Source organism: Hippocampus guttulatus, chromosome 12 (assembly GCF_054856545.1).
Source record: "Hippocampus guttulatus isolate MCC_2025c chromosome 12, RoL_Hgut_1.0, whole genome shotgun sequence".
NCBI lineage: Eukaryota > Metazoa > Chordata > Actinopteri > Syngnathiformes > Syngnathidae > Hippocampus > Hippocampus guttulatus.
Window position 1 is genome coordinate 13,743,924 of NC_141272.1, and position 13,131 is coordinate 13,757,054.

The 13,131-nt window shown below is 47.5% G+C and overlaps 1 protein-coding gene across 1 annotated transcript; it reads left to right on the forward strand.

Annotated features, from left to right (window-relative positions):
- The first annotated feature begins 8,691 nt into the window (after window positions 1-8,691).
- On the forward strand, window positions 8,692-12,590 carry gmfg (glia maturation factor, gamma). The gene is made up of 8 exons (XM_086125834.1): window positions 8,692-8,782; window positions 9,440-9,475; window positions 9,824-9,902; window positions 9,981-10,024; window positions 10,106-10,155; window positions 11,433-11,527; window positions 12,276-12,349; window positions 12,441-12,590. Exons 2-8 carry the CDS (start codon window positions 9,473-9,475, stop codon window positions 12,504-12,506), a joined length of 411 nt encoding a protein of 136 aa, XP_085981960.1. The 5' UTR covers window positions 8,692-8,782; window positions 9,440-9,472; the 3' UTR covers window positions 12,507-12,590.
- Window positions 12,591-13,131: the final 541 nt, after the last annotated feature.

Genomic DNA, 13,131 nt, shown 5'->3' on the forward strand with positions numbered 1-13,131 from the left:
ACAGTAAATTCATGATGACACAAAGTGGGGCCAGTGCTTTTTTTTTTTACAGAGGATCACGGAGCTCAGATTTTTTTCCCCCCGAAATAAATCAAAATTCCATTTCAAACCGTTTTTTTAATGTTTACCAAGGTTAACTTTGTCAGATTTTCATGTTTGTTTGATGATCTTAAACACTGAAGTGGGGAAACTGAGAATTTTCAAAGGGGAAAATACATTTTAATGGCACTGCATGACACTTTAAATTCTAACCCAGCGAGGTGTCCGAAAATTCCCAGATTTTTTTTCCTAGCATGTAAACTTTTCCTTGACTGCTACGCAAGCTCATCGCCTATCATCATGAGAACACCGACACTAGCGGGGGACTGGCGGTGCACATCATCCTGATTTTTGTAAACCCTGAACCCAGCCCAGGCGGTAAGTATAGATTATGTCGCATCAGTCATGTCTTCTTAAAGGTTGAATTTGAACTCTAGATGGCAGTCGTGTGCTTTTCGGAAATGGTGCGAGGCATTTGAGTTTAGCTCATTTCCTGGTAGGACTTGGTGATCAATCAGTGTTATCAATAAATTGTACTGAATTGCTCAAGACCATTTTAACACAATTTTTTTGGTCACTGTATTTTAAAAAAATAATCCAAACACTTTAATGGCAATTTTTCAAAAGAGTGACAAGGAACTAAATATCCTGCATAAAAAAAGACAACATAAGCTGAAAATTTCCATATTTTTTTACATACAATTCCAATGTATTTTTCTGTATGACAAGCAAGGAGTTCAGTGGAAGGCAGTCATGGGGTCAAATGCGCATGGTCCGAGCGTGCATTTCCCGAGGGAAGTGATGAATGCCACCCAGGTGACGATGATTTCTCATTTCTCACAATGACTTGTGTAGGTCTAGGCTGAAAAATTATGGGGGGTTTTCCATTTTGTGTTCCACTCAGTGTCTCGAAATCAAGAACAAGAACGACTTGACCGAGCAGTGGCTGAAAAACCAGCTGGCTCCCTGAGTTTGAAAACCCATGAACATGGTGACAATTTCTGTCCATTTTCTTTTTTGATGGCATGTAACTTGCTAACAAATGGATGGAGCTATATAACGTGTTCCATTTTGCCATCTTTTACAGAACTTCAATTTTAAGTATCGCAAAAACAAACCAAGCACATTAAAAAAAAAAGATCCCACCATGACAAATCACAGTTTGATCTCAAACAAATTCATGTTTAGGAGAGGGGGGAGATTTGTGTGTCTGTGTGTTTCGCTTTCATTCATGTGAGGGGCCATTCCGACTGTTGCTCGTCGTGGCGAGCGTGCACAAGTGTGCGAGTGCATGGTTGGCATCCGCGTGCATGCGTGCGTGTGTAATTACATGCTTGCACGTGCACGATCGGGTTCATCGCGGGAGAATTCACCAGAAATCCATCCAACTTATACCATTTTCCACTCGCCATGTGTCGCCACGTCCCCCTCTTTCTAAACCTCCTATAGCTGTTAACATATGCCAGATCGTGCTCCCGACACCATTCTATTAAGTCCCTTTCGGGTTCATTCATCGTCCCCAACCCATGCCTCCCACACACTCCTCCTATCTTCACATTCGTCCCCACACTTGCATTGAAGTCTCCTCCAATCACCAGTCTTTGACTCCCTCCCATCGCCACCTGACTCCCCATATCTCGTCGGCATCTCTCCATTTCTCGTTCATCCGTTCCCCAGCTCGGTTGGTAGACTGATACCAGCCTGAGCCCTCCCAGCACCACCGCCACCACTCTCTCTCCCAGCCACTTCTGTTGTCCGTCCTCTATCCACGTCCTCAATGCCGTTCCCCTCAACATCACTCCGGCTTTCCTCCCATGAACAAGCACTACCTGTTCCTCCTCCTCACCCAGCCACAGCACCCCGGTTTCTTCTTGCCTTTAGTTCCGTCATCAGCACCACTTCCCATTTTTCTTTGCTGACTCTTTCTGCTACTCTCCTCAACCTCTTTCTAAGTGTTTCTCTCACACTCAATCTCCTCCCATTCCATGTGACTATCACTCGTTCTCCATTCTTACCCCGAGCTTCAGTTCTGTTTCCCCCTTCCCGTCCCGCCCTTCCTTTCCTCCTGTCTCCCCTTCTTTCATTCCTCTCTCTTCTTTTGTCGTTTCTGCTCCTTGCTCCCCTCTTACTACCAGGGCCTGGATGAGGGTGAATCCCCACCAGTCTGTCTTTCAACCCTCCTCCCACATGTCTTTTGTCCATCCCACCTTGCTTGCGCTTCCTTCTCACCATCCCCATCTCACCCCCTGGGGAACCTTTTCGGTCCCACCTCGTCGCGCCACGTGCGGGTCCTGAAAGGGCCCTCGCCTGACTTTTGTTTAAGGAGGGTTGTGGGGCGGCTACTCCCACTTCCCTCCGTTTCGGCGGGGCGAGCATCGGGTGTCTCTCCTTCCGGTGAGGTCCCTCCTCCTTCCTGTCACGTTCCGTACGAAGCAGGAAAAGGGAACTGCTTCGTACGTAACGGAGAAAACGAAAACAAGCGGATCCCCGAAATAGCAGACACCGACAAGGACTTTGTAAAAACAATAATATTTATTACAAACAAAAATCCCGCCTAATAAACAACAGAACAGTGTACACGGGGTCACCGTCGACAACCCGCGGAGGAGGAGGCGGGGTGGGAGACGCAGGCAAGGGACTGGTCGCCACCGGCTTGATCAGCGAGACGTGGAACACGGGGTGAACCTTCATTGAGGCCGGCAACCGGAGCTTGACTGTGACGGGGCCGACGACGGAGTCCACCACAAACGGTCCGGTGAACCGTGGCCCCAACTTGGCAGACGTGCCGGCCAGGCGCAGGTCCCTCGTAGCCAGCCACACCTTCTGCCCCACCACGTAGGTCGGCGCCGGGCGTCGCCGACGGTCCGCGATCTGCCGGTTCCTGGACGCGGTGCGGGACAATGCGGCCCTGGCCTCCTTCCACACGCGATGAGCCCGTTTGAGGTGGAACTGCACCGACAGAACCTCCACCTGACCCTCCTGGGACGGGAACAGCGGTGGTTGGTATCCGTGGGCCGTCATGAAAGGGGACCGCCCAGTAGCTGAAGAGACGAGGGTGTTGTGCGCATACTCCACCCAAGGTAAGTGGTCAGCCCAGGACGAGGGACGGTGGAGACACACGCAACGGAGGGCCGCCCCCAGATCCTGGTTAGCGCGCTCCGCCTGCCCATTGGACTGCGGGTGGTATCCCGACGTCAAACTCGCCGTGGCCCACAGGGACCGGCAGAAACGCTTCCACACCTTGGACACGAACTGGGGCCCCCGGTCGGATACAATGTCCTGAGGGATGCCATGGAGGCGGAAGACATGCCTGACGAGGAGGTCGGCGGTCTCCAACGCCGACGGCAATTTGGACAGAGGGATGAAGTGGGCCGATTTAGAGAAACGGTCCACAATGGTGAGAATGACGGACCACCCACGGGAGGGGGGAAGACCCGTGACAAAGTCCAGGGAGATGTGGGACCAAGGTCGAGGAGGTATGGGGAGCGGTTGGAGCAATCCCGCCGGAGGCCGATGCGAGGCCTTGCCGCAGGCGCAGGTGGAGCAGGCGCTGATGAACTCCATGACATCCTTCCGTTGCGCCGGCCACCAGAACCTCTGGGAGATGAGGTGCAAAGTCCGGTTCACCCCGGGATGGCAAGCCACCTTGGACGCATGCCCCCACTGCAACACCTCCGAGCGCAGTGGTGGAGGCACAAACAGCTTCCCTGCGGGACAATCAGCCGGGACTTGGACCCCATCTTGGACCCCCTGAACCCTCCGCTCGATCTCGCACCTCAACGCTGGGGTGCTCCCCGGACCCAGCTGTCCGAGTTGTCTCGGGGGATGCACCGTGGTCCGCTGTGTGCCGGAACGGGAACCATCCACCTCCGCGCTCCCGGCTTCTCTCTCTCAGGCGATTGTCCAAGAGCAGAGAAAGATCAATCAACTCCTCCAGGTCTGTACTGTTGTCGCGGGTGGCCAGTTCGTCCTTCAGCATCGTGTTAAGCCCGCGACGAAACAAGCCACACAGCGCCCGGTCGCCATAGCCACTCTGGGCGGCCAAAATGCGAAACTCGATCGAGTAGTCCGCCACGGATTGTCTTCCTTGGCGGAGCTCCAGGAGTCGACCCTCAGCCTCTCTTCCCCGCACAGGATGATGGAACACCCGACGAAACGCCGCCACAAAGTCGGGGAAGGAAGACCGAAGGTTCGGTTTTGCTTCGCGCACTGCAATTGCCCATGACGCCGCCCGACCAGTCAATAAGCTCATGACGTAGGCAACCTTCGCGTCATCGCTGACATAAATGGAAGGCTGCTGGTCAAAGACGAGCGAGCACTGGTGGAGGAAATGCCCGCACTGACCATGCTCGCCTCCATAGCGTGGAGGATGTGGAAGCCTCGGTTCCCTACAAAAGGTAGGAGACGGGACGGGTACCTCCGGGGTAAATGCTCTCCGTCCTTCTAAAAAATTTACGCGAGGTTCGTAATCCTCGAGCCTGTGAGCCAACATGTAGACCGCGCCGCGGAGCTCGGAAATGGTTTGGTTCTGCTGACTCCTAAGTTGCTCTTGACGGGACAGAGCCGACAAAACCTTATCGATGTCCGCGGGATCCATGGTGGCCGGAGTATTCTGTCACGTTCCGTACGAAGCAGGAAAAGGGAACTGCTTCGTACGTAACGGAGAAAACGAAAACAAGCGGATCCCCGAAATAGCAGACACCGACAAGGACTTTGTAAAAACAATAATATTTATTACAAACAAAAATCCCGCCTAATAAACAACAGAAAACGCTGGTCAAAGGACGATAGCCAGGAAAGGAAAAACGCGACAACAGAAAACGCTGGTAAAAAACGAGAACCAGGAAAATAAGAAAACACGACAACAGAAAACGCTTGCAAAAACCGGCAAGGAACATATGTTAATACAAATACTAGATCAAGCACGATAATATAATGATTCCCTTGGGACGACGAAAATGTAACTAACCGCGAATGGTATCGAATAATTTGTGAAACATGGGCAACAGCAGTGGCACGGCATGTAATACTCCGGCAGTGATTTGACTGTCGGAGCGCCTAGATATAGCAGGTGCAATCTCTGGCAAATAGGCAGCAGGTGTGCAGGCGGCAGAAGTGAACGCGTGCCACCTGCTGCCGAATACGGATCATGACACTTCCCCGTCGGCTGGTGGGCACTCAGCCGCAGCAGGGGCTCGAGACCCCCGGCGTTCCCCCTCGCGCCACGTGGAGGCATCCCAACATGCGAGGCACCCCAAATCTTGGCTCTGTCTCGCTCTTCGTCATCGTCATCCGATCCGATCCTGGGCAATCGGCCCCCGTCAGGGACTTGCCCCCCCTCCCGGGTCCCACACCCGGCACGAATCCCGTTGGTGTCTTGCAAGGTTCCCCGCCAACATTTCCTTCCCACACCTCCCGCAAGCCCCCCTTCTCCCTCCGCGACCCCCATTCGCCCTTCGTTTCCCCCCAGCCCCCCCTCCACGCGCCCCGCCCGCTCCCTCCCTTCTCCCTCCTCCCTTCTCCCCCTCATTCTCTCCGTCCACTCTTTCACAGCCTCTCACGTGTCTGGCATAGTTTGCTTTCGTCACCCACCTTTCACACCCTCCGCACTGTCTCCTTTCTCCCTTCTCCTCATACGCCCCTCCCGTGCAACTCCTTTCGTGACTTATTTTATTCCCTTTCGACCCAAACCTCCTCCCACACTTCCCACACTCAAACTCCACCTGTTCCTCGTTCCTGCGGTGTATGCGTTTTTCGTGCATGGTTAGACCAGCTCTACTCCTGCATACTTTTCCGCACCCCTCATACCTACATACCAACCCATCATTCACTCTCCTAACATTCCTTCCCAGTCTCTCCTCGTTCCTACCCACCTCATATCTGTGACCCTTCTGATTTTCCCATTTATACAGGTGATCCATTCGCTCGCTCACTCTCCGCTTCCACCCTTCCCTATCACTCGTCAATCTTTCCACCTCCGTCCAGTCCATTCCTGCATTCCTCATCACTCTCTTCCAATACAACACCGTCTTCCTTTTGTGCCCCATCTTCTTCCCTCTTCCTTCCAATTCCTCCCACCATCCCAATACCATAGCTTTTGTTAGTCTTTCATTCCCCATACGCATCACATGTCCGATTCTCTGCAACACTCTCCTCTCAATTTTCCATTCAACGGATTTTACTCCCAACATTTTCCTCACATCATACATATTCACTCCCCTTTCTTGCATTTGCCTCAGTGGTTCTCCATTTCTATCACTCCACACATACCTATAGCACCTATCCATCCACTTCTGTAGTTTCCCCACATCCCTCTTCAACCACGTTCTTACCTGACAGTCATACAACAAGCTGCTCTCCACACACGCCTCCACTACTCTCCCTTGCCACCGCTTTGATAGTCGTGTCCCTTTCAGCCACCCTTTCACACTCCCCCATAGCTGTCCCGCCCTTTTGATCCTGTTCTTCACGTCTATCTGAGTACCAATCCAGCTTCCTAACACTCTAATCTCCTCCCCCTCTATCGTTCCAAACTCCAGCACCTCCTCCTTCACCTCATTGTTTCTCTCTTCCCACTGCGTCATCACACTTTTCACCCTCCTTACACTCTCGTGTATCTCTCCTTTCGTTCCCACTATAGTAGTGTCATCTGCAAACAAGGCGCTCGATACCCGCACTTCTTTTGTTTCCGAGCTCCCTCTCTCCCAGCCATGTTCCCCTGCGAACGACCCTCCTGGTATCCACCTCCACACCACCATTTTCTCCTCCCTGCCATCTCGGTTCCTCGCCGCCAGTGCCTGCCTCATCACCGCCTGATGGTAGATATTAAAGAGGATCGGCGATGTAGAGCATCCTTCTCGCAGCCCTCTTGCTGGCATCCATCCTCCACTCACTCCCTCCCTTCCCCTCACCTTGTACTCTGTCGTCTCATGCAGGTCCATAATGGTATCCAGACATTTGCCCTTTAGCCCATACCATTCCAGCAACAACCACAACGCTGGTTTACTCACTCTCGGATACGCCTTTTTCAGATCTAACAGTCTTGCACATGGCCAGTCGTCATCCTTCACATCCTTCACCCCTTCCTGAGTCACTCTTCTCTTACAATCTTTTACATCCTCCTGTATGCGTACCATCATCTGCGTCACATCTGCTGTGGACCTCCCTTTCCTAAAGCCCGCTTGGTTTTCGTCAAGGAGCCTCAGGTGTTCGGCCCACCAACTCAGTCGCTTCGCTAACACTCTTCCTAACACCCTGCTGCACATACTCAGCAGGCACACTCCCCTGTAGTTGTTTCTGTCATTCCTGTCCCCCTTCTTATGTAACGGTACCATCAGTCCCACTTTTAGACTTCTATCCCACTGGTCCGCCCTCTGCTCAAACATCTCCCTCACTATCTTAATCCCTCTTTCTAACACTTCCTCACACGCATTCCGTAAATATCCTATTCTCACCCCATCCTCTCCCGGTGCCGACTCTCGTATCTCCCACATAGCCTCCATGATTTCCTCCCTATCTGGCACCTCATTCATGATCTTATTTGCTTCGCTCGCCCTACTATCGTCCCTGAGATCTACGGCTCCTCGAACCGCCTCCTCAATCACTCTTGGTTCTTCCTCATACCTCTCTCTCGACACACTTTCAAAATGCTCCCTAAACTCATTTGCTGTCACAGTCGTGCTCCAAGCGGCCGGTTTATCCCTCTTTCCTATCTTCCGCAAACATTTGTACATTTCGCCAATCCTCCCTCTAGAACATGCTTCCTGACAGTCCTCAATCACTCTTTCCCACCAGTCTCTTTCCAGCCTCCTCAGCAACTTCTTCGATTCCTTTCGCGCTTCCTTCACTTCCGCTTTTAGTCTGGTGAGCTCTTCTTCCATCTCCCCCACTCCTCTCCCTCCTCCCCTCACTCTTAGCCTTCTCCTCGCATTCAGTGTCTCCATTATCTTATTCCTTCTGTCTACCCTCTCCCATACCCTCTTCTTTATCTCTTCTATCTCCTCCTCTCTCCCTACCGTCCACGGGTTGGATATTTCTCTTCTCTCCCTTCCACATACCTCCACTGCTGTTTCCACCATTATTTTCGCCAGCTCCGTCCACCCGCCCTCCTTTCATCGTCATCGTCATCGTCATTGTCATCGTCATCGTCATCGTCATCGTCGTCTACCTCTCGCGCCCGTTTCTCTGTCTCTTCGTCGTCCCTGTCAGAATCGCTGGCGGAGTTCTCGGCCTCGCTGTCACCGCCTCTCTCTTTGTCATCGCCTGGAGGAAAAAGAAGCAAAAGTCACACGTAACCTTTGTGTAAATGTTTGAATGGCAGCGCCATCGCCGAGGCGTTTTCAACGCAGGTCACGTGAAAGTCCAGGAGCCACATTGAACCAGCCAAAGAGCCGCATGCGGCTCGCGAGACGCGAGTTGGCCACCCCTGCAGTAGTCCATGTTTAGTGAGTTTACACACCATTGTAAAGATATCAGACTAACCTAATTTAACCTAAACTAATTTATTTTCTACCAAAGCGAGCAAAAGATTGTCGGCAGTTTTGAGCGCATACCTGCTAAATTGGACCTGGCCAGCAGGGGCACTGGGCTTAAACTGTATCATAGAAGGCATTTCAAAACGGCAATTAAAGATGACAAGCAGAGAAGAAAACAGATGTTAGACGAGTTCATACCTGCACATTCAGTGCTTTACATCCACCTGAATTGTTTCGAAGCTCGCCGTGCTTTGCTGCCTCCTTAACAGGTAAGCAGTTTGCAACACAAATCTATTTTGCTTGCGTTTGGTGGTGGAAAATGCATATTTATAAATCCTAAATTTCCAATCTTTATGTTTAATTTGGATTGTTTCAAAATGAACAGATTGGGTGGGGCTGCAAGGACATAACTGGCACCAATTTTGCCAAGTGGTGCATTTCAGTTTTTTTGCATTGTCAAGCACTCCACGAGTGAGTGATGCGTTTTTAGAAATATATTTGTGTCTTTTAGCTGCAGAAGATCATGCGACGTTCCCAGACTGCTGGGAAAGTCCCAAATTGATCTTCGCAGAGCTTCCTTAGCCCGACCTCAAACTGGTCTCACAACCTAAGTTAACACTTTTTATTTTTTTTCCCATCTATGTGTCTGAGTAATTTCGTGTACCAAATATTGGACTTTGAGTGGCGATCCCAATTAACTTTTTCCGATACAGGGCTTAGAAATGTCATTTTTACGAGGTTTCGGGACCACGCCCGAGTAGTCAAAAGGGTTTTCATTTCCAAAGACAGTTTGGTATTTTGTATTTATTGAGCAAGTGTGAGTGCACAGAGCTATAGAATAACATCTGCGTTGAATATTAAAGCTTTTTTTCTTTCTTCTTTTTTTTTACATTTTTAATTTTATTTTATTTTATACCCTGTCCCAGTCGGGAAGTCTGAGGAAAAAGATCAGCAGGAAAATGGTGAGCAAAACTGATGCAATTCCATGATGGTGTTGTTTCATGTTGTATCATTCTTTTCTACTTTGTTTCTTTCTTTTCTATTTGAGTTTTTTCCAACGTTTGAGCTAAGGGACTCATTGTACATTCGAAGAATCTCATGGCACACCCTTGAACAAAAATGTTACCCAAAGTCAAAGTGTCTTCTGCTAATCAAATTGTTCTGCCTGTCATGATACATTGTTGACACAGAAAGATAAACAAAGACATATTTGCGTTTAATTACCAGTAAAATAATTTTTGAGAGCCTCTCACTGCACACGAGCTGGTTGGGAATCACTTGCCGATTTTATCCTGTTTATAACCCCGCAGGCCATGATGGAAACACGGATGGATGATGACCTCAAGCAGAAACTGAAAAGTCTTCTTAACCACAAACACGCCCTGATTAGTGAGTGCCTCTTCACTCAAATAGACGTTTATGCTGTTCAGTATCTTGATGCAGAAGTGTATATCATGTCTATTGCAGTGAAAGTGGAAAAATATCTTTTGATTTTGGATCAGGAACATGAGGCAAGTGACACCTTTTATTGGAAAGAATTTGGATCTTGAATGCCCCTTTCTCTGTTTTGAAAATCAACATTTGTCTTTCAGAACATCTCATTGGATGATTTAAGAAACAAGATTCCAGAGAATCAGCCCAGATATCCTAAAGTAGTAACAAAGGCCATTCCTAGTGTTCATTTCGCATGATTGTTCATGACATTGTTCAAGCTGTTACACATGGTAACATAATTCAAGGATTCCATCAATGACAGCAAGTCTTCCAGGTTCGGGAGGAGCATTGCACCCCGAGATTATCACACTACCACCACCAGCCACTGCTGGGAAGATTCATTATTGTTCCATGCTCTCTCAATTTGTGGATAGTGGCTCTTATCGTAGCTTTCCAGACTGAGAGATGTCAATTGATATCTCAGCCGTTCTTGAATTGAATTTAGTTTGTTGCAACTTTTTGAGATCTTTTGCAGGGGCGGTGCTTCATGGTGGGGCCACTCTCTGGCCACGCCCTTGGCCACCCCCACGCCTTGCTGGAAATTTTGATAGCTATGATCTTTATGCTATTTTCACATGGGTGTAGTATTCCTCTACCCTTTGAATACGCTCCCAAAACTTATTTGTATTCACTCCACATTCAAAGACTCAATGCACAATTGATCTGAATGTAAATTCTCCAAAAAATCTGTCAAGAACATTCATTCATAGCGTCAACATTAATCAAAATCATTACCATCGCAAACAAAAAGCATGGCACAGAAGTCAGTGTTTATCATACCCACAGTCATGATTTCATGAAATCACACATATTCAGAGCCTTGCTGTGTGTGGTGGACATTGTTCTGGATATGTGAGTATTTTATTTCATGAAACTCTGACTGTGGAGGGGATCATAAAAAATGATGCACCCATGCATGGCCACCCCTCTTTGGGGTATTGTGTCACCCTGGCCAACCCCGCGAAAAGTTTTTGGCTCCAGCACTGATCTTTTAGCAACTTTAAGTTGTCAAACAGGTTTTACTTCTGTGTTTTCATGATCAAACAGGTCTGGACGTAATCAGACGTGTGTGTGATCATCCTCAGTAAATTCATGATTAAACAAGGGGGGCAAGTGCTTTTTTAAAGAGGATCAGGTAGCTCCGATTTTTTTCCCCCCAAATAAATCAAAATTCCATTTAAAACCCATTTTTCTCTTTTTATTATGTTGACCTCGGTTAAATTTGTCTGATTTGTTTGTTTGCTGATCTAAAACACTGAAGTGGGGGAAACTGAGAATTTATGAAGTGGAATATACTGTACATTTTCATGGCACTGTATTTGAATTTTGCTGTCGCATGACACTTCAAATTGTGAGCCAGTGACGTGTCCAAAAATTCCCAGATTTTTTTAACAGCATGAAAACCTTTCCTTGACTGCTACGCAAGATCATCGCCTATCCTTATGATTACCAGGGCCCTAGTGGGACAAAGACATTCCACAAGACGCTGATTTTTGTAAACCCTGAACCCAGCCCAGGCGGTAAGTATTGATTATGTCGCATCAGTCATGTCTTCTTAAAGGTTGAATTTGAACTCTAGATGGCAGTCGTGTGCTTTTCGGAAATGGTGCGAGGCATTTGAGTTTAGCTCATTTCCTGGTAGGACTTGGTGATCAATCAGTGTTATCAATAAATTGTACTGAATTGCTCAAGACCATTTTAACACAATTTTTTGGTCACTGTATTTTAAAAAAAATAATCCAAACACTTTAATGGCAATTTTTCAAAAGAGTGACAAGGAACTAAATATCCTGCATAAAAAAAGACAACATAAGCTGAAATTTTCCATATTTTTTTACATACAATTTCAATGTATTTTTCTGTATGACAAGCAAGGAGTTCAGTGGAAGGCAGTCATGGGGTCAAATGCGCTGACACATGGTCCCCACTAACATTGATATTAAAGCACTCCAGGTGTGGTGGATATAAAGTCAACACACGCCTGTTCAAATGTGAGGTTTTTGTGATTTAAAAAAAACAAGACCACAATAAAGTATTTGAAAACCTTTTTTCCCTCTACAACTCAATTCAAAAAGAAGAAATCATTTCAAGCGGGGGGTGAACAGCTGAAGTTTATTTGCTGTTAACATGAGTTTGAACCTGACGGATTAATTCCAAACAAAGCCACGTCCCCATATATGAGGGTGTGCACACTTGTGCTCATTATGTCAAATGAAGACTGTATGTTGAATGTCCCCAAAATATACTTATTGTACATTGAATGTGAAGGGTGCGCCGTAAGGACCCTGTTGGTGTACGCATCCAGCGTGCATTTCCCGAGGGAAGTGATGAATCCCACCAAGGTAATGATGATTTCTCATTTCTCACACTGACTTGTGTAGGTCTAGGGAGCCGAAAAATTATGGGGTTTTTTCCATTTTGTGTTCCACTCAGTGTCTCGAAATCAAGAACAAGAACGACTTGACCGAGCAGTGGCTGAAAAACCAGCTGGCTCCCTGAGTTTGAAAACCCATGAACATGGTGACAATTTCTGTCCATTTTCTTTTTTGATGGCATGTAACTTGCTAATAAATGGATGGACCTATATAACGTGTTCCATTTTGCCATCTTTTACAGAACTTCAATTTTAAGTGTCGCAAAAACAAACCAAGCACATTAAAAAAAAAGATCCCACCATGACAAATCACAGTTTGATATCATATCGGATCATGATTATGAAGGTCAGATTGAATTGATGCAGGCGCGTGTCAACAAATTTGTATCTTGTGTGGGGAAAAATCCATACTGCAGCTCATTTCAAACAGTTAAACTCAGATTACAGGAAAGTAATTCTCAGAAGGCCAATTGCTACCCTTTACATGACAAAAATAATTTTGATTGTGTCGGTAAATTTTTGGGGTTTGTTTTGTTCGTTGTAAATTAATATTTAATGGATAAAATATTTTTCTCAGTGTGTAATGAAATTACATAACACATTTCCAACATTGTAATTTCTTGAGATGTAACCACATGCAGATTTTGACGCAAGCATGGATTTATCTTTTCATATCTCTCTCTCTTGCTATACTGTATATATATATATATATATACATACATACATATACATATACACACACACACACAC